The 24,926-nt window shown below is 54.5% G+C and overlaps 1 protein-coding gene across 1 annotated transcript in view; it reads left to right on the forward strand.

Annotated features, from left to right (window-relative positions):
- Positions 1-24,926, forward strand: part of ALK (ALK receptor tyrosine kinase) — a 713,856-nt gene that overhangs the window by 663,172 nt on the left and 25,758 nt on the right. Inside the window, exons 14-24 of the mRNA XM_060168966.1 lie at positions 2,637-2,787; positions 8,291-8,422; positions 9,178-9,322; positions 11,913-12,095; positions 13,336-13,434; positions 13,916-14,068; positions 15,066-15,170; positions 17,175-17,361; positions 18,042-18,132; positions 18,262-18,326; positions 19,710-19,839. Coding sequence (XP_060024949.1) covers positions 2,637-2,787; positions 8,291-8,422; positions 9,178-9,322; positions 11,913-12,095; positions 13,336-13,434; positions 13,916-14,068; positions 15,066-15,170; positions 17,175-17,361; positions 18,042-18,132; positions 18,262-18,326; positions 19,710-19,839 — 1,441 coding nt within the window. The remainder of the gene's footprint in view (positions 1-2,636; positions 2,788-8,290; positions 8,423-9,177; positions 9,323-11,912; positions 12,096-13,335; positions 13,435-13,915; positions 14,069-15,065; positions 15,171-17,174; positions 17,362-18,041; positions 18,133-18,261; positions 18,327-19,709; positions 19,840-24,926) is intronic.

The raw sequence follows: 24,926 nt of genomic DNA on the forward strand, positions 1-24,926 counted from the left end.
GGGGAAAACATGTCAGGAACAAGCAACTTCTAAAATATAATGCTTTGGCTAAATTTAAACATGTGAAAGAGTTCAGAATGATTCATAACGCATGCGAATGATGCAGAAAGGATGAGCCGGGTACAGCTTACCTCTCAGACATAGCAGAAGTGGGCAGGGTGAGGACTCCCTCTTGGGCCGCAGTTTTCCAAGCCCACAACACCTTCAGATGGAAACGACTTTCTCAGGTAACCTGCCAAAGCCCCGGAACCTTGGAGGGGCCAGCAGGACAGATGTGGCCCGTCTATGCCCACGTTGCTGTCTCTACACTCCACAGAGTCTCTGGAATGCCCAGCACCACCCCGACCCCAGGCTTGCCTTCTCTGAGCTAAATAATTCTGCTGCTTTCCTTTCACCAATGAGCCTTCCTTCTTCCTCAGCCTTTTAATTGTCCTTATCACCTCTCCTTTTCCAATGGGTCAGGAGCGAGGGTGTGGCTGAGGGTCTGAGTGAATTAGGATGGGCCAGTAGCTTCTCAGACCACTCTCGTGCATCATATAACCTCGCAGCAGCATGTCGGAGGGGAAATGGGCTCCATGAGGGGAAATGTAGAGCTCTGGACCAGGGTTTGCCCGGTCCAAAGGAACCCCTCTGGGCCTCTGTTTCCTCAACTGCCAAGTGAGATTGCTAACAGCTACCGTTTACGGCCCCTGGGGGACGCCATAGGCACTCACGCCTGGCACATTGCAGGATGTTCAGGAATCGGCCCTACTTCCCTCTGCAGAGCTACAGCGCCCCACTCCCCCACCCCAGCGCCTAGGTTTCCTGCCTCTTCATTCACGTTCACACAAGCCTGACTCGTACCCTCCACCTCTTTCTGCTTGTCTGGGTCCTACCCAACCATCATCTCCACCATGAAGCCAACTTCAGACCCACACCCCACACGCCCCAAACCAGCCAAGGCCTCCAGCTCCGCTGCCTCAATGTCTGTCGCAGTCCTCCGCCTCTTTCCCGGGCCCCGAGCACCTGATGGCCCTGATTTGTGCCGAGACCTGCCACTTTCTCGGGGCTTTCACCCATTATCTCCTTCAGATGTTGAACCTTCCCATGCCCCTCTAAGTTCGGAAAGGAAAGAATGGTCCCTCTTTGACGAGGGAAGGATCTGGGACTCTGAGAGGACACACAACGAGGAGATGGTCCACTCCTCACATGGAACCCCAGAGCCCTTTGGTGCCTCCGCTTTGCCTCCCCGATATAACCACCCCCACAGGGAGATGTCATAACTCTGTCTCCCCAATTTCTTTGGAAGCCCCCCGAGGGCCTGGAGCCCATCTCCTGCCTCGTCTTAGGCACGTGGCCTTACACCAGTTTGCAACGATCTCCCATCGGTGCCGGGCCCCGGAGACAGGACAGTGGGCTCAATTCTCCCTCGCTCTCTACAGAGACCTCAGGTCCTCACCTGCCACGTTAGCCATCAGCTGGCCCTCCAGGCTTGTCTCTGCAGAACAGGCCCGGGCTCTGCCTTAGGAAGGACTCCAGGAGGCCCCTCCCATGCTTGGAACACAGGACATTTCCTAGAAGTATAGGTGGAGAAGCCGCCATGTGCGCACGTGTGCAAAACCATCTTGCAGCTCTCCCCAGAAGCTTTTCTTCAAGGACCTTGGATCTGAATATGCAGGGACTTGAAAGCCCCCCAAGTCCCTCTCCCTGGCAGCCGGTCTCTGGGGAGGCGTGTATATCGGGCACACAAGCTGTCTTCAGGGCACACCGCTCTTCTGGTACGGTTCATCAGTTGGGTCCTTTCTCCCCCATCCCTGCTTGACTTCAACCCAACAACCTAAGAGGCAGCAGAAATACTCCCGCATCCCCACTTGCTGGTTTTATTTTCATCATGATTGGTTGTTTGTTGTCCGCACACACGTTGCTCCAGAAGGAGTTGCTGGCGGGATGCGAATAAACAGTCTGTGCTCGTAAACACCGCTCTCCTCAATCATTCCATGTGGGACTCCTTGTGTCTGGACCCCGTGGGGAGACTTTAAAACATTGTACCAACTCAATTACTGCTCCTTCAACCAGTAAGAATAATAATAAATACTTAGTGGGTGCTTCTTACGTGCCAGCCACAATTCTGAGACTTGCGACGCTTCATTTCTTTAATCTTCACCACACACCTGGGCTAGAAGGTAGGTTTTTCTTATCCCCATTTTACAGATGAGGAACTGGAAAGTTCAATTACTTGTCTAAGGTTGACCACATGAGTCCTTTGCTCTTGGACAGGGAGAGAAGTCCATAACAGGAAACCCCAGGTATTCAGGACACCATCACCCCAACAGCCCACATTAATACAGACTCCCCCTGTCTTCATCTCTTCTCTCTCTCCCTGCCCCCCTTCTCCCTCTCTTCCTCTCTTCTACCCCTTACTAGTTCTTTACCTTCCTAGCTCTGTGAATGAGGCACCTCCCTGCCCCTCTCTGAAATTGACCTCCCTCTCCTGACAGCGGAGAGAGGACCCTCCTTGCTGACCTCACGGGCTGATGCAGGGGAGAGACCTCCAGCACGAGGGTGGTGCGCTCGGCCTGTTAGGAGCCGCTGGGTTGGCAGGAGGGGAGTCAGTCTTCATACCATGGCAGGAACCCATGCGCTCTGTCCTGTTGCAGCATATCAGGCTACGGAGCCGCTGGCGGGAAAGGCGGGAAGAACACGATGATGCGATCCCACGGCGTGTCTGTGCTGGGCATCTTCAACCTGGAGAAGGACGACGTGCTGTACATCCTGGTCGGGCAGCAGGGGGAAGATGCCTGCCCCAGTGTAAGTGCCCAGAGCGGGGGTTTCCCCTCCACACTCACCAGGACCCAGGCAGGTCCCTCAGAGGACACAAACACTGCACACACGCCTTCGGAGACCTGACTTTCAAAGATGGCGGGACTTACCCTTTGTTCTGCCTGCAAACGCTCCTCCCTTTCCAGGGCCATCTGGGTGCATGAGGAGGTGGGTGGTGTGGCTTTGGGGGTCGCACATCCCTACAGGCACCGAGGCTGAGGCATGGGTTTCATGAGCAATCTTTCAAACTGAAGAGCTGAATTCTGCTAAAATGGACAAATGGTGGTTCCTCTTCGCACAAGTGCGAGTTGAAGCCCACTGCCTAAGCTTTCTTGCAAGGGCACCATTGTCTTTAGCCATATTATCATAAACAGGAAAATACCAGACTAAACATGTCTTGTTCAGCTCAAAATCACAGACTCATAGCCACATATATGCATATAAAACCATAGAAAAAGTTCTGAAATATACAGATAACAGTGGTTGTTTCTGGAGAGGGGACTGGAGTTGAGGGTGCTTTGTCAGTAATGTCTGATATTGTTACAAAAATAATGCATTCACATATTATTTATTATTTGTGTGATTAAATTTTTTTAAGTGTTTTAAGCACAGACTCAGAGCTGAAAGACCATGTAATCCACTACCCCCATTTCACAGATGTAATCCACTACCCCCATTTCATAATAATGGAGACCACAGAAGTGAAGGGACTTGTCCAGAGTCACTCATAATGCAGCACAGAGACTCTGGCTCCTATTTTTGCTGCCGCAAACTTGCTTGGGGCTCAGTTTCTACAGCCTTTTTCCCTTTTCCACTTATAACACATCACTTGACAAGCCAGACTGTCATCCTCTGCAGCCCCAGAGACAACCCTTCATTCTGGTTCCTGACCCCACTGGGGGTGTCCAGCTGTCAAACAGGGAGAGCTCCAACAGCAGTACTTAAGAAAGCCAGTAGTGGTCTAAAATGACCAGGAAGGGGAGACAGTGGAGACTGATAAAGCAGCAGCCATGCCTCTTGCCTGTGCTGGGGGACGCAGGACCCTGGTGGTGCTGGCTGTCTTGATGGGAACTCAGCACTCTGCAGGGGGTTCTCCGCATTGGGCCAGGCCACGCCCTCACCTGAGGGTGAACTTCTGCACTGGGTGGGACCGGGGCAGGGATCTGGGTTCTAGGTCTCAGGACCCAGGGCTCCTTCCCCAGAAACTTATTCAAGAGCAGAGTTGGAAGACAGGTGTGGGAACAAGAGCTATGAGAAAGCAGTTCAATTCCACTGAATAACCTCAAGGCTCCTAAGAGCCAGGCCCCAGGCTGGGAGCCAGGAGTAAAGTATGTGCCCTACCCCCAGCCCCACCTTAGAGGCTGAAAACCAAGCAACAGGAGTAAGCTGCGCAGGCGCAGGCGCAAGCTTGTGCGTGAGAAATGTCTGGACTCTTTTATTTAGCAACTATAATCAGGACTTTCCAACCTGATTGTTAAGTGTTAAGCCATTACATTACAAGCCGCTGTAATTTTCACAGGAATTTATTGAGTGCTAATGTAATTCTTCCATCTAAGCAGAAAGATTGCATTGACTTCCGCAAGGAACTTTTACTTGATTGGATTGTCATCAATTACGTCTTTTCACAGGACTGAGTCCTTCTTTTTTAATTCAATTGTAATCTACTTGTTCCTCTGGACTGCTGCGTTTTATCATTTTGTTAATCAACCTGCTTGCTCTCAAACCTTGGATGTGCCAGGGAAGTTCCAAAGAAGCCAGGGACAGAGAGCAGCCCCCTCTGCTGGTCGGGTCGGGCATAGCATGGGCGTGGGGAAAAGAATTGCTCTTCCCAGTTGCTCCACACCTCCGCCCCTCAGGAGCCATTTGAGAAAGGGAGAAAGACCTTTTAGAGGCACTACCTCAATCTCCAGTCCTCCCTAGGCCGAAAAATGGACTTCACTAGAGAACGAAGTGGACCCCAAGAATTAAACTTGCAGGCTTTGGCAGCTCTGCTGGTTCTACTGCATTTCTGCGTGGAGTGGCTCTTCCCGTGTGCCTGGCCAGCCCAAGCCTGGAATGGGCTCCAGCTGCTGGAACCACCCCCCCATACACACACACACACACACACACACACACACACACACCCCTCAGCCCCCGTCCTGTACACTGTAGGCTGTTTAGCAGCATCCCTGGCCTCTACCCACCAGATGCCAGTAGCATCCCTCGGAAATGACCATCGAAAATGCCTCCAGACATTTCCAAACGTCCCCAGGGGAGCAAAACCATAGGTCTAAATGTTAGCTTGCACCACTGCCATCACTCACAAGGCAAGTATTGTGAAGGGCCAGCCCGCACCTGCCCAGTTCCCAAGTCTTCCAAATGTATTCAGCAAATATGTATTGAGTACCTACTACACGCCAGTCACAGTTCCAGGAACTGGGGAGATATTCATGAACAAAAGGAAGATCCTTTGCTCTCATGGAGCTTACATTGACTCCAGGGGAAGAGGGACAAACAGACAATAACCAGTAAACGTAAGTTCCTCAGGACACCCAAAAGAGACAGGGTTAGGGTGCATAGAAGTAGGGTGAAGGGGAGTCAGGTGTGCTGGAGTTCAGAGGCAGTTTGCAATCGTAAATAGAGTGGTGAAGGGAAGCCTACCGAGAAAAAGACAGCTGAGCAGAGTCCGGAAAGAGCTGAGGGACTTAACCAGGAAAATAAGTGGGGACTCCGGCAGAGCAGAGGCCGAGTCCCCAGGCGGGAGTGTGCCTGGTGTGCTCAAGGAGCAGCCAGGGTGAGTGGGTAGAACAGGAGGGAGAGTAGGTGAGAGATGAGGGAGGGGCGATGGGGACCGGGTCAGGCCATCAGAAGAACATACTGAAGCCATAGGACGGTTTTGAGCAGAATAGTGACCTGAAGCGATTTGCATATTAGCTCCTCTGGCTACAATGTGGAGAACAGACCACTTGGGCCCAAGGGAGGAGTCCGGGGCGATGAATCTAATGGCTATTGCATTAATCCAGGCAAGATGATGGTGGCTTGGATAAAGACAGTAACAGTGAAGGTGGTGAAAAGCGGCTGAATTCTGGGTGTATTTAGAATATAAAATCCAAGAATTGTGCCCGAGCCACTGGAAGGAGGGAGCTGCCTTCACGAGAGCTGGGGCCCGCTGCGGAAGGAGCAGGTTCACTGAGCTCAGCTGATCTGGTAGACGGCCAAGTGGAGGCTGCTTGTGGACAAGGAAGACAGGCCACTGGCGTTCAGGAGAGAGGTCTGGAAAGGAGATGCAAATCCAGGAGAGGTCAGCATAAACTGAGACAGGTTGAGATTGTCTAGGGAGTGGTGTAGATGGAGAGGACCACGGGCTGAACCCTGCAGACCCCCAACATTTAGAAATGGAGAAAAGAGGAACCAACAAAGGAGGCGGGGAGCGGGGAGCCAGGGATGTAGAGGAGACTCCAGAAGTCAGGTCAAGAAAGCGAATCATGGAAAAGTGATCAGCTCCTCCAAATGCAGCTGTGGACCCAGCGAGATGCAGACTGAGAAGCGAATCAACTGTTCCCTCCCCCCACCCCATTCAAAGGAGACACCTGAGCCGCCTGGGGCAGCGGGGAATGCGCTGACGCTGGGCTCTAGTTAGACAAAGGCCATCCTGCAGCCCAACTGCTCCCTCCAGCAATCTCCAGCCATCGGCAAGTTCCGTTCAAGGGAAGAGGGCATCCCCAAGGGGTGGGGGCCCCACTGCTGCCAGGCAGAGGAGAGGAGGAAAGGGAGCGTGGTCGGAGGGGATGGACCTTCTTAGCACCACTGGTTCACACTGGGCAGCTCCCCAATTTCTTTTAGTTATTTATTTAGACTTTTTGGCTGCATCGGGTCTTTGTTGCGGCACGTGGGATCTTTCGTGGCGACGCGTGGGCTTCTCTCTAGTTGTGGCGCGCGGGCTTAGTTGCCCTGTGCCATGTGGGATCTTAGTTCCCCGACCAGGGCTCGAACCCGCGTCCCCTGCATTGGAAGGCCGATTCTTAACCACTGGACCACCGGGGCAGTCCCGCAGCTCTCCAGTTAATAGAGGAGGACAGATCCAGACAGATGGCCCAGCAAAGCTCCAGTCAGGAAGTGAGACTGGACACTGTCTTCTGTGCTCTGCTCTGCCTAGCTGGCAGCACACACTTCCATGCCCTGTCCCTGGCTCTGCCCTCAGAGCATGCCCCTTGCATCTCAGGCCCTCCCCAGGCAGCGGTTGGCAGGGTTTCCTTCCAGCAGACTCCATGCCACTCGGCCCCCGCCCCAGCCCTGGATGGCACTGCACATACACAGGAGAAATGTCAGCTGTCCACAGTAGCAATTCAGACCCTTCCACCCACACTAAATCCACTCTAAAACATATCAAATTATTTCCATCATTAAATCCAAAATGCCATAAAACAAATTGCATCTCAGCTATTTATCTGGAAATTTCTCTAGTACTCATTCCCGGCACCCCTGAGTGCTTTAGCATAAGGAGTCACTCAAGATGAATTGCCACGTCCACTGGCTGGTTACACAGCAACATTCGATGAAAATTTGATGTTTTGTTGGCCTTTTTTCTATTAAGCGAAAGCAGTCATTTTCCTCCAAGGTCAGGCCAATGCGTGGAGAGTTCGTCTCAGCTGCTGTGACTGACAAGCAGGGTGGCTATTCTTGAAACGCTGCCCTCTTTATTCAGGGATTCCAGGCTTCTGGGTCACAGGAATTTCCAGCATGTCCCCAGAGACTCCCAGATGCCTGGGCCCACACCAGGGGGAATAAAATCTGAGTTTGGCCTCCCACTGTTTTCTTCTCTTTACAAGATACTTCAAACTGCAACTTCTCAAAAAACCTCAGTGGCTCCTCGCTGCTTAGAGAATGAAGTCCAGCTCCTTCTCTGTTTGTACTCAAGGCCTCTGTCCAGGATCTGACTGTCCAGTTAGGTTCCCTCTACCCACTCCCATTTACACTCCCGCCAGCACTGTCTTACCGCATGGGGCCTTTATCACCCCCTCTTCAGAATCCAAAGGATCCAGCATGTCCTCCTGGACCACCTCTCTGTCCTCAGATGGACTTTTCTGAGCCAGAGAGACTCCTTATACTTTTCCCCCCAAATACCACGCTCACCTCCTTCCCTCTGGACTCATGCTGATCTCCTCCCCTGTAATGTCCTAATTTTCTCCCATTCTCAGTGTTTAAAAATCTCCCCATCCTTCAAGGCCCAAGTGAATGCCACCTCCCCCAGGCAGTCCTCCCTGCTCACCAGTCCAGCAACAAAGCCTCACTCTCCCTCCTCAACTTCCCATGCATTTTCTTCTAAGTTGTCCCTGTGGTCCTTCTCCAATACTGCCCAGAGTGACAGTTATCTGTGTGTAGTTTTTGTCTCCTCAATTCAATGGCAAGCTATTTGAGAGATCGTCAGACCCTATCTTTAAACATAGAAGGTCTGTGTTCTGGGAGGTAGAGAACCCTGGGCACAAACCTGAGGTGCTTTTTGTTTCTCCAGACAAACCAACTAATCCAGAAAGTCTGCATTGGAGAGAACAACGTGATAGAAGAAGAAATCCGCGTGAACAAAAGTGTGCACGAGTGGGCAGGAGGGGGCGGCGGAGGGGGCGGAGCCACCTACGTATTTAAGGTGAGGTCTGGGTGCCAGCCTCCCCAGGGCAGCGCCTCCTCTGTGTCCTGGTGTTGGATCCTCAGGACAGACCTGGGAATGAAGCACCTCGGTGCTCTTAGCCCCATCTAAAGTTGAGGAAACCAAGGCCCAGAGGGAATATAAGGTTCCCTGTCCGTCCAGGAAAGGACAGGCCCTTCTCATGTTGATATGCCAGCTGGATTTCACCACGCACACCTTTGCCATCCTGCTTCAGAGTCCCAGACGGTCCCACTGTGCCCTCCTCTGTCCTAAGGTGGACTTTCCTGATGTCATCGAAAATAGGCAAGGGTTTCCTGCTGGGTCTTCCTGCAGGGACGGTGATGCTGAGGGCTTATTCTTGAAGTTGTGGGGATCAGAGCAGAGACCCCTGAGTGTGCAGAGGAAGGAGAGAGGAAGGAGAGGAGAGAGACCTACTTCGGCACACCAGCTGCCAGACCCCTGAGGCTAGAGAGGAACTTCAGGAAAGGGGCTGTAGAAACAGCCTCCTCGTATTCAGAAACATTTCTATCTCCTAGTGCTTTTGCTTCACGTACTGAACCTGGACTAATACACGAGCCCGGGGCTGGAGGGGATGGAAGAGCTGATGGGTTGTTGTAACATGAGATCAGGGCCCTCAGACCACTGAGATGTCACCCACTGCCCAGCAAACACTCGGCCACATTTAAATTGCTCAGGGGACTCCAGAGTAGGAACCCCACTCGGTTTCTCAATCTCTGAATGTCTCCCCTGGGCAGATGAAGGATGGAGTGCCGGTGCCCCTGATCATTGCGGCCGGCGGTGGCGGCAGGGCCTACGGAGCCAAGACAGACACGTTCCACCCAGAGAGACTGGAGAATAACTCCTCAGTTCTAGGGCTGAATGGCAATTCCGGAGCCGCAGGTAAACCACTGCAAGCCCACCCTCTCCCAGAACATTCTCCCGGGACTGTGTGAGCTTCAGCTCGGCCGGGCGCCATCACACGCCTGTGGGCATCTTAGTCGCTGGCCCTTGAGATGCTGGGAGCTCTGGATACTGGTACCAGGATCAAGAGAGGAAGGGCAGGCCACACGCTGGGGACCCAGAGGCCCCCTTGCCAGCACGGGGTTTGGACTTGCAGAAGGTCACTGAGAAAATGAGGCAGGCGGCAGCAGTCTGGCCGCCAACCCAACCGTCCCCGGGTTTTACCAAATGCAACTGGATGTGAGCAGGTGGAAGGAATCTGGGCAGAGTCAGGCCCCCGGGCCCCTGTGGCTTGTTCGTACTTCCGGGCCCCGGGCTGCCAGGGCACATATCTCCTTGCTGGAAAATCTCTTTCTGGAATCTCCATGGTTGGGCTCTCTGTCTCCTTAATGAGAGCCAGCAACGCAGAAATAGGGGGCAGACACCAAAGGGGATGTGAATTCTCTGATTCCTCCGAAGTCAGCCATTCCTCTTTGTATTTTCTTTTTTCCACAATCAGATCGAGGGAGGATTTTTGAAGGCGTTTAAGATTTGAGATTAATTAAAATAAACACTCAGACTTTCTCTTCAATTGAGAGAGAGATAGAAGAAAGAGGAGAAGCGGTCACAGCGAGGAATTACCGCAGTGATACAGTGCCCCTTACATCCGTCCAGCATGTAATAAATTACAAAGCACTTCCACATCTATTATACATGTGCTTTTCAAAACAGTCCTGTAGGGTTTTCCAAACATATCATTTCATTTTACAGAAGAGTCAACAAGCTCATGGAAAGTTGGTGGATTTTTTTCCTCAAGATGGCCAAACTGTTTCGTACTTAATCCGTTTTTTAAAACACTGCTGTTGCTGTTTTTATTTTTACGCCCATCGTTTTCTTTTCCACACGTTTGCTTGAAGGCTGCAAGATAGAGTGGGGGTCGGAAACCAACTTAGCTGGGGACTGTGCAGGACGTAAGGGTAGGGTGCTCCGGGCAGGAGGGCAGACCTGGTATCAGGCCCATCTCGTCCTAACTTGTTCACTAAGCTCACAGCCCCGAATAGCCAGCAGAGCCCACTTCCGGCTAACGGCACTGAGGGGCCTTCCCTCCACCACGTGACATCAACCACCTTGACTAGCCCCATACCCACCCTCTGGCTGGCAAAGGGAGGCCAAACACTTGGAGTCCTGTAGCTTCCGAAGCTGACAGAAGGTCCTCACGACTTGTCCAGGACCTCAGTTCAGCTCTGCTTGTCTCTGTTCCAGACCCAAGCTTCTTCCTGACCTCGACCTCATTTCCTGAAACCTGTCTCCCTCTTTCTAGCACCATAGTCATCCCTGTCTGCAGCTTTCCCCACCTAGACGTCCCTCTGCTGCCCCCTCTGGGTCCGGAAGAACCTTGGCCACAAGTTCTCCCAGAGGACCCTTCCGGGCAGGTTAACCCTTACGGTTCCAGCAGACACACGCACAGCTGTTTCTCCTGGTTCCCACCTGCCAGCATCTGCTGGAGCAGAAAGGGCTTTGGCGTCTTCTGGAGTAAACTGCCTCTTGAAATGTCACACAAAACGATATGGGGAGACAAGGTGGGCGTCCTGGAATTTCCAGGGCCTCGGGAGAGATGTACTGTGGTCTGCCTGTGGCCTTAAGATACATTTACGTTCAACCTAGCTCTGTAAAGAACATTTCGTTTGCAAGAGTTCAGAGCAGGCCCAGGCGTTGGGAAGCACAGCTCCAGCTGCTGCCACTGTAGCCAGAGCATCACCACCTCCACCCACAGCTCTCTTTGCTCTTGACCTCGGAGCAGCTCCTTAGAAGCAGGCAGGCAAGACACTGCCTGAGCTTCAGAGTGTGAGGCCTCTGCCTGTGTGTGTCCTGCCTCACAAACGCCCAGCGAGCCCTCCACTTGGCGGTTTGTAAAATATTTCATACGCTCCCTGTCTTCTTTGATCCTAACATCCACCCCATGAGGCGTCTCATTATCTCCGAGTGACAGGTGAGGAAACCAAGTCTCAGGCCGGGGAAGTTCTTGCCTCGCAGACAATTAAAGCACTTTGGGTTATGTGGTGCCTTAATCCAGGGCTCCTGCTAGGAATTTCACTGCCGTGACCTCGGCAGGGTTTTGACAGCTGGTCCCGGTTCTTTGAGATGGGAAGCAGTTAATGAAACGCAGGCCGGGCGCTTCAGGAGTTAGCAGGCATAGAGGGAAGGCAGAGGCAGAGTTTAGTAGTCATGCAGCCTGTCCCCTCCACCTCCCCCGTCCCTCACCGAGCACACTGCCGGGCTCTTGAGCCAGAGGCCTGACAAGAAGCTGGGGCGCAAGGGGCTCCCATCAGGACATGCACGACTGTGGCCAGAGCAGCTCTCCCTCGGACAAAGGGCACGCTCGGCCGTGGACTCTGAAGGCCCCAGGCCCCACTGAGGACAGGGCCCCTGGGCACTGGACAGGGGCAAGCACCCCTCGAAGACACCGAGCCCCGCTTCCTTCGCCAGGCCCAACAGCTGCCCAAGCCCAGCCAGCACCCTCACCTCGGCGTTTCTCCGTCTCTTCCCACAGGTGGCGGAGGTGGCTGGAATGATAACACTTCCTTGCTCTGGTCTGGAAAGTCTTTGCTGGAAGGTGCCACCGGAGGACATTCCTGCCCCCAGGCCGTGAAGAAGTGGGGGTGGGAGACCAGAGGGGGTTTCGGAGGGGGTGGAGGGGGGTGCTCCTCAGGTGGAGGAGGCGGAGGATATATAGGTAAAGATGATTCGCGTTCAAGGTGTCACTGCCCTCCCCACTTAGTCCTAGGCACCTCACCTCCCTGTCCGCCCCCCGGCCCCTGCCTGCACGCCCCTGGCCCACCCCCAGTGTGGACTGTAATGTGACCTTGCACGCCTTCCTCCCAGCCCCACCACACGAGCCAGAGGCAGGGTGTTGGCTTTCGAGCCAGCATCCTGCCTCGAGGTTTCGATAGGACAGCATCAAGATCCCATATGATTCTTGATCTCCCCCAAAGCCAATGATAAAGGGGCTTTGGCTTTCCAGCCTCTTCTCTGGGCCTCCCCCAAGGACGCACTGGCCTGAGAGCCTTGGAGGCCAGACTCCGCTACCCCGTGCCTCCCTTCGGATGGCCTGGCCCGAGTCCTCGCCGAGCCCGCTCCCTGAGGGCCTGGTGTGCAGCTTCTGGCCTCGTGGACTCCCCACACTCCCTTTCCTGCCCCAGCCCGCCAGCTTCCAGAAGGGCGCCATTCCCCCTGCTGATGGGTGCTTGACCTGAGGGCAGCTGCGGGCAGTCCCAGCCCAGCCCTTCAGCAAGCAGCTGGCCCCTGGCCCCAGCTCTCCTCTGGGCTTCAGAGCAGAGCAGAAGAGCCTTCTGAAGCTGAGAAGCATCCCCACAGACTAGGACACAATGCATGCACGCGCTGTGATGTGCTGTCCGTGTTTTGCTTTACGCTGTGCGTGAGATGCTCGTGTTGACCAGATGCTCTTCTTTTCCAAGCCTTGGGTGGGTGGGCGGAGCCCAAGGGGAGGAGCCCAAAGATAACCCAACCCCCACTGAAAGGAGGGACAGGAGCCTAGAGGCACAGGGGCCCATCCCCCCTGCCCCAACCCTGACCGGATGGGACAGGACAGCCACTCCTCGGTGCTACTGCCCGGCCAGTCCTGGAAGAGGGGCCAAGGGGCCAACCCAGCCCGGGGAGACTAGAACTCTTCTGACTCTTGCTAACATGGACTGCTTCCTGGGGGGGGCCAGCAGAGTGGTGGAGACCCCCCAGCGGGAGCTGGCCCGGACCTGGAGGAGAAAGTGGCCCACGCACCAGGCTTCTACTGAGCCGAGCCCCAAGTGCAGCCCCTGTGCCCTGAGCCTCCCTTCCCTCCCCACCGCCCCGCCCTCGAGGCCCCTCCCTGACCCCGCTGCTTGCCCTGCTGATGTGCACATGTGTCCAGACTTGGGCACCCACCTCTCTGCGTTAAACTCTCCTCTGGTTTGCCACAGGTGGCAATGCTGCCTCAGACAATGACCCCGAGATGGACGGAGAGGATGGGGTTTCCTTCATCAATCCACTGGGCATCCTGTACACCCCGGCTTTAAAAGGTACCCCCTCTGCCAGGTGGCAGAACCAGCTTCCTTAAGCCAGTTCTCCCTCCCAGCTAAAACTCCAGGGCTACTGATGTGAGTCCAGGACACAAAGGTGTGATCGTGGGTCCCTTGCAGGCAAGTCTACTTAGTGGTCATCTCACCAAGTTTCCTGGAAATCAGGATGCGTGATCTGATTTGGACACAGAAGGAGAAGACTGGCCAGCCCTAGAAAGTGCAACAGTAATAGGCCCGGTACCTGTACCAACCTAAGTGACCCTCATGTGGACCCTCCCACTTGCCTGCCTGTCCTCTGTCTGAGTTCCCCTCACCAGATGCGCTGTGGACTTTCCTGCACAGGCAGCGCTCCCAGCGGCAATGGGACGTAGGAGCAGGGACCAGAGAACCCGCCCTGCCCAGCTGGAGACAGAGCGCAGAGCCTGGGGGTGGGGTGCAGGGCGGCCTCCGCCCGAGGCTGACCCTCCCTCCTTCTCACCAGTGATGGAGGGCCACGGGGAAGTGAATATTAAGCATTACCTGAACTGCAGCCACTGTGAGGTAGATGAGTGCCACATGGACCCCGAGAGCCACAGGGTCATCTGCTTCTGTGACCACGGGACAGTGCTGGCCGAGGACGGCGTCTCCTGCATAGGTAAGGGGGTGGGGGAGGGGGCCCAGAACTTGAGCCACAGCTGGTTTCTTTGGTTCTGGGACACCTCAGATGCAGTTTTGTAAACTTCTGACACCCCTGTCTGCCCCCAGCACCAGTGCTCTGCTGATGGGTAGAGGGACCTGTGTGTGAAAGGGGGGTCACGGCCCAAGAAGGAGTCGCAAGTCACCTAGTCCCACCCCTAAACCCGGATGTGACCCCCATACCCCTACCAGGGGACCGGCCCATCTCCACTGGACCCCCCAGCGCCAGGGACCTCAGTACTCCTAAGGCACAGCGTCCCATCGGGGAGTCACAGCGCCAGACCCGTTCCTTCCAGCTTCCACTCCTGGGCTCCCTGCTCACAGGGGCCCTTCAGGCGCGGCGTCAGAACACAGCGCTGCCGTCCTCCTCCTCAAGTCTTCTCCACATTAAATAACCCGTTTATTTCCATCCATTCATGTGGGACACAGGTTTGTGCCTCCTTCTCACCCTGGTGTCCCAGTTGTCAACGCCCCTTTTGAAATGCAGTGTCCGGGCCCCGGCACGGTGCCTCGGTGCGGTCGATGCCAGTGTGCACCCGGGCCCGCCCTCCCCTGCGCTGGGCCCGGTGCGCTCGCGGACAGAGAATCAAGCCAGCCTCTAGAGTCTAACTGACCGGGACGCTCTGTCGCTGGGCCGTACTGAGCTTGTAGTCCTCCGAGGTGCCTGAATCCCTTCTGCAGCCGCTGCTGGCCCTCCTTTCATCCTCATCCTGTCATGCACATTTGATGTTTTGGATCAATGTCCAGATTTTGATATTTATCCCTTTTACGTATTCCCTCCCCACGAAAGCTACTGTTGAAAGTTGTAAAACCAGGACAAACCTGCTTCATGCCCTGGTCCTCTGAAAAGGATGGTGGTCCAGGCGTCCAAGGCCGGGGAGGGTCTTTCTGACTTGGGGCCAGCTCAGAGGAGAATCCGTGTGGTCATTGGTGCCCCGTGGGGACCTGTCTTCCAGTGTCGCCCACCCCGGAGCCCCACCTGCCACTCTCGCTGATCCTCTCCGTCGTGACCTCTGCCCTCGTGGCCGCCCTCGTCCTGGCTTTCTCCGGCATCATGATCGGTGAGTGTCCCAGAGCCCCAGCACTTCCAAAGCGGGGCAGGGAAGGCAGACCTGGCAGAACAGAACAGCATCTCGGGCTGTGCCGTGGATGCCGAGGTTTCACTCCGGGTGGGTAGTGATGAGGGCAGCCCACGCCAAGCCAAAACAGAAGGCCCCCTCACTCCACCCCCCTGCACATCCCTGGTTCCTAGGAGCCATGATTCTGAACCTCAGCCCTGTGCATAGCCCCCTGGTTGCTCAAGGAGGGGGCACTCTTCAGAGTGCTAAAGGTCAGCCCCACCCCAGGCCTCCCTTTCAGCTCTCATCAGACCTGGGCTTCTTCTAGTCTGGCTCGCTTCCTGTGTCACGCCTCCAGCCCGCCCTTCCCCACTCCATGCAGAGAATGCAGAGCTGGTTTCTGACTGTTTCCAATTAGGCCAGTGAGCCAGGGGGTGCTGACCTGCAGGTCGCAGAGGGCCCTGCATGGTCCAGCCAGGCTCTTCCTGCTGGAAATGCCCGGGACAGGTGGGCAGGGACCTGAGGGGAAGCAGAAGGAAAGGCTCAGCTCCGGACAGCACTTTCAGGCCAGCCGCTCGAGGAGAGGGAATCTGGGGGGGACAGGGAGGTGGCAGCTAATGTGATCCCCGTGATGCCATCCTGCAAAGGGCAGGATGACGAGAGCTACCTGGCTGCACGCTTACCACGCGATGGGTGACTGACACATTTTAGTTCACCAGACCCTCAAAGAACCCTATGATCACGGTTGGCATATTTCACAGAGGAGGAACTGAGCGCACAGGAGTTGACTCACTTGCCCCGGCCCCGCCCTGTGAATCACCCCCGTGGAGTCTGCCTTATATATAGAATGTTCTCACACATAGTAGTAACAGTGATAGTGGTCACTTGTACTGGGAAAGCTGTTTAGAACTTTCCAAAACCATTTCTTTCCTTTCTTTCCTCCTTTCTTTCTTTCCTCCTTTCTTTCTTCCTTCCTTCCTTCCTTCCTTCCTTTATTTATTTATTTTCGTGGCACTGCACAGCTTGTGGGATCTTAGTTCCCTGACCAGGGATTGAACCCACACCCCGGCAGTGAGAGCACCATGTCCTAACCACTGGACCGCCAGGGAATTCCCTCCAAAACCATTTTATGTTGGTGAATTCATTTCATTGTCACAAACCTAGGGGATGGGGAGTGGGGCTTTAGGAGACAGGGCAGGAGTTATTGTCCCTGCTTACAGAAAAGGAGACTGAGATCCAAAGAGGTCACGTGTCGCTTGTCAGTGTCACAGCTTGTAAGTAACAAAGGCAGAATTAGAACTCAGTCACCAGCTTAGACCCAGTTTAGAGACCTTTCACTCTGTGACAGTCTCCAGCTATGTGGCTTGGCGGTTCTTCAACTGTAGGAAACACAGGTGACCAGGAACCCCAGCTGTACTCCCAAATCCATTGCCATGCTTGCCTCACCCAGCGCCTGGGCAGAGCAGAGCTGCTAAGGCAGGCCCCCTCCTGGAGGCATGGGACTCCTCTGACAGCCGACTGCAGATCCAGAACCTAGCAAGAGCCTTGCTGGGACTTCTTTAGACTGAATGGCCATCTAGGGTCTTTGCTCAACCTTCCCTCACCCTGTCCTTCACGTGGGGTCAGACTTTCAACAGCCGGTATGGTGGCTTCCCAGCCTTCCTGGGTTCCCTCCCAATTATCTCTCACAGGCATTTCCCCTAGTAAAATCCTTGCCTGTTTAATCCTGTCTTGGGTCTGCTTCTCAGAGGACCCAAACTAATGTGCCTCTGCCCCTGCATGACACAATAAATGTTTTCCATTCATATGATTTTAAGCTTTACATTTACTTTCATCTTTCAATTAAAGGTACGCTTTCACATCTGTAATCATTTTGTTCGTATGACTAAGTGTGATGGAAAGATTTAGATCCCTGTGGAGGAGCTGGAGATCCAGGAAGGCTTCCTGGAGGAGGTGGCCTGGCTGCCTGGCCCGGGCCACCTTGCGCTGACCTCCATGTGTCTGCAGTGTACCGCCGGAAGCACCAGGAGCTGCAAGCCATGCAGATGGAGCTGCAGAGCCCCGAGTACAAGCTGAGCAAGCTCCGCACCTCCACCATCATGACTGACTACAACCCCAACTACTGTTTTGCCGGCAAAACCTCCTCCATCAGTGACCTGAAGGAGGTGCCCAGGAAAAACATCACCCTCATCCGGTGAGTGCCCATCACTGTCCTGGGGGGCAGCGGGGGGTGTGGGGGAGGCAGGGAAGGGAGAGCTCCAGGGGGCCGGATGTCATCCCTGCACCACGAATTCCCCCGGCAGCAAGAAGCCAGTAGAGCCACCCCTCGGGGCACCCCAGGGAGAGAAGCTTTAGCGTTCAGGGCCCTTGGGAGGGTGTTTACTTGTTCAACACCCCATATACTCATGGGGTTGGTACAATGAGAGGAGGATTAGATGGGAGGAATGGGGCTCTCCTCAAAATCTGCCCAAGCGCCCCTCCCCAGGCCTTGCTCCCCTCCCCACTCCCAGCTCCCAGAGCGCCCTGTGCACGTGTCTGTCACTCACCAAGCACACTCCAGGGGGTGTCCACCATCTGTCTGTGCCCCTCACCCCCGGCCCCAGGGGGCACAAGCCTCCCTGGCAGGCTGAGCCTTAGTCCCCTCCAGGTCCCTGGCAAATATTAGAGGCTCAGTAAGTGTTCACAGAAGGAATGTCCAGCCAGTGTCCTGAATCCTGGCTTGGAAACTTTCTTGCCGGGTAAAGCAATGGAGGTCCAGGGCCGACGAGCAAAGCCAGACTGAGGGCATTACCCTTGAGGGTGTGCGTGACCCCCCGGCTCCCGTGTGCATCCACTAAATGTGCCCCTGTCTCATCTCGCCTTCTCTTTGAACAGGGGTCTGGGCCACGGCGCGTTTGGGGAGGTGTATGAAGGTCAGGTGTCTGGAATGCCCAACGACCCGAGCCCCCTGCAAGTGGCTGTGAAGGTAAGAGGCGGCTCCCTTGTGGGCCTGACCTTGGCCAGGGGTCTCTGTGAGTGTGGCTCTCTGCTGAAAGCCTCTGACCTCTGCAGCTCACAGCCTCCTTCTCCTTCCCACCCTCCCTTCTGTGCCCAGACGCTGCCTGAGGTGTGTTCAGAACAGGACGAACTGGATTTCCTCATGGAAGCCCTGATCATCAGGTAACGATACAGGGAGACACCCCACACCACTGCCCCAAGCCTGTAAGGGACACGAGATGTTTCTAACAGGCACATCTCCGAGGGAAACAGGATTGTCCTGCAGCATAGCCCTCCCTCTCCAACAGGAGACTCTGTAAATTCTTAGCACGTCTTACCAGAGTGGAACCAGCCCCCTGAATTAGAAAAAGAATCCAATCGATAGCGCTCCACCTTCAGTCCGCATCCCTGTGTCACCAACTGGCTCTTTTCCCCCTTTTCTTAAGAAACAGAGCATGCTAGTTGTTGACAGTAGAAGATACAATCCTCCTCCAGGTATCTCTTCCACCAGGTGCTGGCGCCAACCCCAGCTCTCAGCTCTCATGTAAAGGAAATGGGCCCCCAAGTGATGGAAGGCGCCCACCCTGGTCCACCCAGCTGGCCTGACCCTTCAATTGGTGGATCTGGGGCCCCCCACTGGGAGTCTCAGTGGCCGGGGCTCTGACAGCAGATGTTGGACCTTGAGATCTGGCCAGGCTCATGGCCTCCTGGTGCACTGGGGAACCTCAAACATCCTGAAGGCTGGGGCAGCCCGAGGTCTCCCCTTGACAGAAGTGGAACGAATCCAGAGCAGCATGTGTGGTGCGCTGGGTCCATAGGAGGATAGCAGAAGGCTCAGCCCCTGCTTTAAAAATGACGTATTTTCTGACTGAGCATGTAGTATGTGATTATTGAATAAAACCTGGAAAGTAGGAGAGTAGATGGAAGGAGACCCGAATCACTCCATCTCCGTACTTGGCAGTAACTAAGCAGCATTATATTTGGGTGTACAGTCACCCGGTGTGTCACCTCTGCACACGTACGCCCACGTGGAGTTCCCTGGCCCCTCTGCCTCACGTTAACAGGAAAACCCGAATCTCAGAGCCCCCATGAGGAGTCCACAGTGGGATCCGTGGCCCACTTCCTTGTTCTCTTCCACACACGGTCACCTGGCAGGTCTCACGCAGTCCCTCGGGAAAGCAGTTCCTCTTCCGCCTGAGGCCTTCCTCTGAAAACCCAAACCCCAAACGTGAATCCTGGCCAGCAGTCCGCGCCCCAGCCTCAAAGCCCTCCTCTCCCCACCCCCGCCCCACCTGCTCACCCAAGTTCCTCCTCACCCCCTTGCCCCCAAGCAAGTTCTTTCAAGCAGACTGAGCTCCCGCCAGACCTGCCCTCTGGTTCTCCCAGCTGCTCAGCTGCCGGATTATCCTCTGCTTAGGCCCAGCCTGGGAGCCCTGCTTCCCACATTTACAGAAAGCATTTACACAATGTGGCTTCTGAAAGCATAAATCTGTACCCGGCTTTGCCCACTTAAGGTTTTCCCAGACTCAGCTCAGTTAAATTCGGTTACTCCCCTCTGCTCTGCAGCAAGTTCAACCACCAGAACATCGTGCGCTGTATCGGGGTGAGTCTGCAAGCCCTGCCCCGATTTATCCTGCTGGAGCTCATGGCGGGAGGAGACCTCAAGTCCTTCCTCCGAGAGACGCGCCCTCGCCCGGTGAGTGAGAACCAGCCTTTCCCAGTAGCTGTGCCGGGGGATGGAGCAGGGGGAGGAAGGAGCCAGGGTGGGCAGCCTGGGAAGCAACATACTCAGTGGGACCGAGGGAGTCGGCCCATGGGCTCGGATCTGGCGGAAAGGTGGGAGAGAGGGGACAGAAGGTGGCTGGTGGCTGACCCCAGCCCCAGGGAGCTTGTGCAAGCCTTGTGCAACAGCTTCTCCAGGCTGTATCTATTTTTATGGCCTGCTGATTGTGGAAAACCAAAACTAGGGACAAGCACAGTGGGGGGACTTTCATGCCGGCTGTGTCACTCACTCAGCCAGCTGACTTGGGGCAGGTCACTCGGCATCCACCCATCTGAACCCCACTGTCCTCATCTCTCAAATGTGGACATCCTGACCTCGTAGTTTTACTATCAAAGTAGAGTGCTGGGGTATTTAGGAAGGTGCTGCATACATGTTACGGTTAAAGGGCTAGAGCTTGGGGGAGTGAAGAAACCTAAGTGACCCACCCACGCCCAGCCCTGCTTGGCCATTAGACAACCTGCTTAGGGCAGCCAACCCCCTCTAACCTCAGCATCTGCAACGTGAACTCCTCGGGCTAGGCTAGAACATCTCGGACAGAGATCATTTATAAAATACAGCACACTGGGTGAGCCCGGAGTCCAGCTGTCCACTCCTGTCACTGCCGGGGTCTTCAAGAGGCCTGGACCCTGGAAACTGGAGCAGAGCAGACCCCTGAGTTAGGACCTGACTTCCTCTGGTTGCCACTGGACTATGAGAACCACGGGGAAGACTTGTACCCTCCCCACCCCCAGGACAGCAGAGAAAGACCGACAACCGCTCTGCCACAGCAAGACCAGAACGGAACGCTCTCCTCACGAGGACCCCAAGTGGTTGCGGAAACCTCGGAAGGTCACGCCTGCTCCAGTCCACGCCTTCGCTCAGGCTCAGTTTAGAAACCGCATCCTTAGGAGCCTCCACACCGTTCCCGCAAGCCTCTGGGTGACCTCTCTCGGCATCTAAGAGGAATCTGCTCTAACACCTTGAGAAGATGAGTGTGTGTGCACCTGAGCACACCTGGCAGGAGGAAGGGGCTGGGGGAGGGGCAGAGAGAACAAGCCCACCTCACGGTAATCCTCATCTGCATTGTCACAACCACCCTGTGAAGGAGATGGTACAGATCTCACCCCATTCTGGAGACGGGAAAACAGTGGCTCAGGGTGGTCATGTGACTTGCCGAGGTGCACAGGAAGTGAAAGAGCTGGGGCTAGAGCTCAGGTCTGGTGGATCCTGATTCCATGCTCTCTCCAGCCTGCTGTGCTGTTTATCCAGATGGTCCCCTTCGAGAAGCCCTGAGTGCCAAGGTGAGGGCGGGTTGTTCAGAGCAAATGCCGCCAGCTATGCAGGCATCTCTGCCAGGTCTGGGCACCAGCCTTGGCTTTCCCACCAGCACCCAGCAAGGCCGAGCGGTGCTGGGAAGCAGTGCCTCTGGCAGACGTCACACGGAACACTTGGTATCGCACTTTGGGCAGAGGCATAGCTCTGGCTTTCCCACTGGAGATTCCTGGGGCTTGAGGACAAGAAAGTATTGTGACCTCCTTGTAAAGGGAATCTGGGAACCCTTCACTTGGCAAGTCCGAGGACTTGCAGGCAAAGGTATCTCTCTCCCTTGATGATGAAAGAGGATTTGAAGGTTGTCTCAAAGAACGAAGCACCAGCAAGGAAAATATCTCCCACCACCTCCAGCCCCAGAGCCGCCCCCAGGAGGCTCAGAGCAGGAGCCTGCTGCCGAGTTCCGACCTCTAGCTGCAGCTACCGCCCGAGGGATGCCCACAGCCAGCAGAAGGTCGACTCCGCTTGGGAGAGCCGCTTCTAAGGGTGGGGATCCCCCCACCAAATCTGCCCGTTAACCCTTGACCCTGCTCTTCTGTGTGGCTCTCCCTGCCAACCATGCCCCTTGGTAGCACCCCAGTCCTCCTCCTTCCCCCGTTACACACCCACTCGTTTCAGGTGAGCTGGTCGTTCCTGAGGTACTGCCCACGATGGGTGATTTAAAACGTCGGATCACAGCCTCCAGAGTGACCCCGTGCAAATGTGTTTGTAGCAGCAACTTCCGGCCGTGGGTGGAAGGGGTGGGGAGGTGGGGAGGAGGTTGCTAGGTGTCCTGCATGATTCTCAGAACCGCAAAATCCAGCTTAGTGGAGTGGGGGTCAGGTTGACTGTGAGAAAGGAGCGTGATTTAGAAGTGGACCGAGGGGGCTAATATCAGCAAATCCTACACATGATGAAGAAGGGAGGGGCTGGCTGATGGACATCAGGGCCGGAGAGATACACGCCCTGAGGAGAGGGTGGGCAGAGTCGTGCCTCCAGCCTGTGGAGCTCACTGGATTCAAAGGCCTGAAGTCCACCTGATTCATTTGTTTGAAGTCCTTGAGGCTCGGGGCTTACCTGATGATGACCTGATGTGTGCAGGCACCTGGCTGGGCACTCAGGGTCACACAAGCACTCTGTACTCACTTCCTGCCATCGCCGGGGCTCAGTGCCTCCGTGGACCATAAGCATAGAAGGACGTGAAGTAATGATGGATATACGGACTCAGAAGACAGAATGGGTACCTGGGCCAACCATGTCTGTCACGGAAATGAAATTCATGGGTACAGAGGAAAACATCGTTTGGTCCCAGGACCCCACCTCCTCAAGAAGGAAGGACCCTTTTAATGTCAAAATAACTTTGCAGATGCTCTCTTTATTGAACAGATTTTTATTGAGGGTTTAATATATGCCAGATGTAGGCTAGTAGCTGTCTTTTAATATCAGTTGATTCAATCAATAATGACAAAGACCATTAAGGAGTCAGTAATCTCTTTATTCAAGGTGGCGGTCATTGACCGCTATAGTGTCTATAGCTGTTTGGAACATGGTAATCCTGTAGGTAATGGCTCTAGAGAAGAGGCTCAATACAAGACAGCTTCTTGGATGTCAGAGGTGAACAGCACAGAGGTGAGAACCTCTGGTTGCAACTAATGCGTAGGTTTTCATCTTTGGCTTCAACTTTGCCAAATACCAATGCTGCCTCCAAAGTGCGTGGAGGGGTATTTTCTCGGCCATGTCAGGAGCCAGGAATATGAGGGCCCAGCACCATTTGCATCTCATCACTTTTCAAAATGGATTTTTGCCACGTTTAGTATTTTGTGTCCCCTGTCTGCATTCTTTGCTTCTTCCTTTCATCTTTCCCTCTTACCCTCATATGTGTCAATTTTAAAATATATCCCTAGTCTGTTTTTCACCTGGTGAAACATGGTTCCTCCCCCATGTCCTGTGACCCTTCATCTCTAAATGCAGAAGCTACTTAAGGAAGGAACAGGTATCAATATTATTCTGTCTTTTATTAGTATATACATTATCCTTTGGAAATAGCCCCTCAGAAACTGCGGGCAAAGAAATGATTCCACTTCAGTGGGGCCTCTTTTCTCCCGTGTAAAAGTAGGATATTGGTCAAAACAGTGTCCCTGAAGGGAACTCCGGTACCCTGAGGTGCTACACACTCACACACACGCTCAGAAGAATTCCTTGGTCAAGCAACTATCAGAGCCACGCAGACTCCTCTCTTACCGATTCTCAACACACATTAGCGTATAGCAAAGACTCTGATAATTTCTGTGATAAAGAAGCCTATTTAACCCAGGAATTCCCATGCCTGTTTGATTGAATTCCATCCCACAGCCTGCTTTGGGAAATACTGCACAAAATCCTCTCTAAGTACTGGGCAGGCTACACCCATAACCATGACTGCCCGAGTTGCCAAAGGAAGTGCCGCATTCAGTGGCGAATAGGGGGCAGAAACCCTGGTTCCAAGGCCTTCTTTGCCCAGGAAGGATAGAAATGACACTGAGCACACTGGCTACACTCTGCACTGCTAGTTTTAAGTATCGGTTTTGCCACAGCATCCACACCTCCGCCACCGCGCGCGCGCACACACACACACACACACACACACACACACACACACACACACACACCCATGGGTTACCGTCTGTCTGCTCTGTTCAGACTGATTAGCGGTGCGGTTAATTTACTCTGAGCAGCCAAAGACAGGGAGCCCAGATAATCCCGGCCTGTGGGTTAATGCATGGGAAGATTTAGTCCCTGCAGCACACCAGACTCATGGAGCATTTGAGACGTCAGTGGTCCTTGCATCCTGAGTGATGGGGGCTAAGACACAAAGAGACCCGGTGGGGAGCTAGGACTGGGTCCTCTTTGGCAGGAACAGAAAGCAATTTGAAAGAAAGAGAGAGAAAAGATTGTTCTAATACTATAGCAAGATGGATGCATATTCCCCTTGGAAATATATTACTTTCCTTTTCCCCAGGAAAAGGGGACTGTCTCTCACAGTGCCCAGTACTTCTCAGCCTGACAAGGTCCCGGGAGAAGCCCAACACAAGAGCCATTTCCCGAGACCCCACAGCACCCCCCAGGAGCAGCCCCCTGCATAACTGCAGAGCCCTCTATGAAGCGCTCACTCTGTGCCTCTGACTGTAGGTGCTCTTAACCATCCAGTGAGGCCAAGAGTGTCATGCTGATTTCACAGACCAGGACACGGTGGCTTGGACAGTGGTAAAGCGGTCAGCCCCAGCTCACACAGCCAATAAGGGACGAGCAGGATGAAGCCCAGCTCAGCTCAACCGAGCACCGAAATGTGCCCTCATGGCATCTGTGTGCTGCATCCGTATTCACTTGGGTACCATGCGCTGCGCCCATGGCTACTCCGGCCCTTCTGGGACACGCTCTCCCGAGAAAATCCGTTTTAACTCCTAGAATCCTACTTCCCCCAACCCAGATCCTTAAAGCCCAGTTCAGGGCAGTTTCGGCTCCACCCTGCTGACTGTGTGACCTGAGCCTCTCTGAGCCCTCAGCCCTCGCATCTTTAATACAGAGGTAACCTCTCTTCCCTACCGACCACACGGGATGTTACATCAAAGGAGATCATGTCCTGGGACTTGCTCTGTTGCATGTAAGGCACTGCCCAGTGGTCCATGGGCAGAGACTATGCCCCTCCCTGAGTCTTCCCCCCCAGAACTGAGGCA

Source organism: Lagenorhynchus albirostris, chromosome 13 (genome assembly GCF_949774975.1).
Source record: "Lagenorhynchus albirostris chromosome 13, mLagAlb1.1, whole genome shotgun sequence".
In the NCBI taxonomy this organism is placed as follows: Eukaryota; Metazoa; Chordata; class Mammalia; order Artiodactyla; family Delphinidae; genus Lagenorhynchus; species Lagenorhynchus albirostris.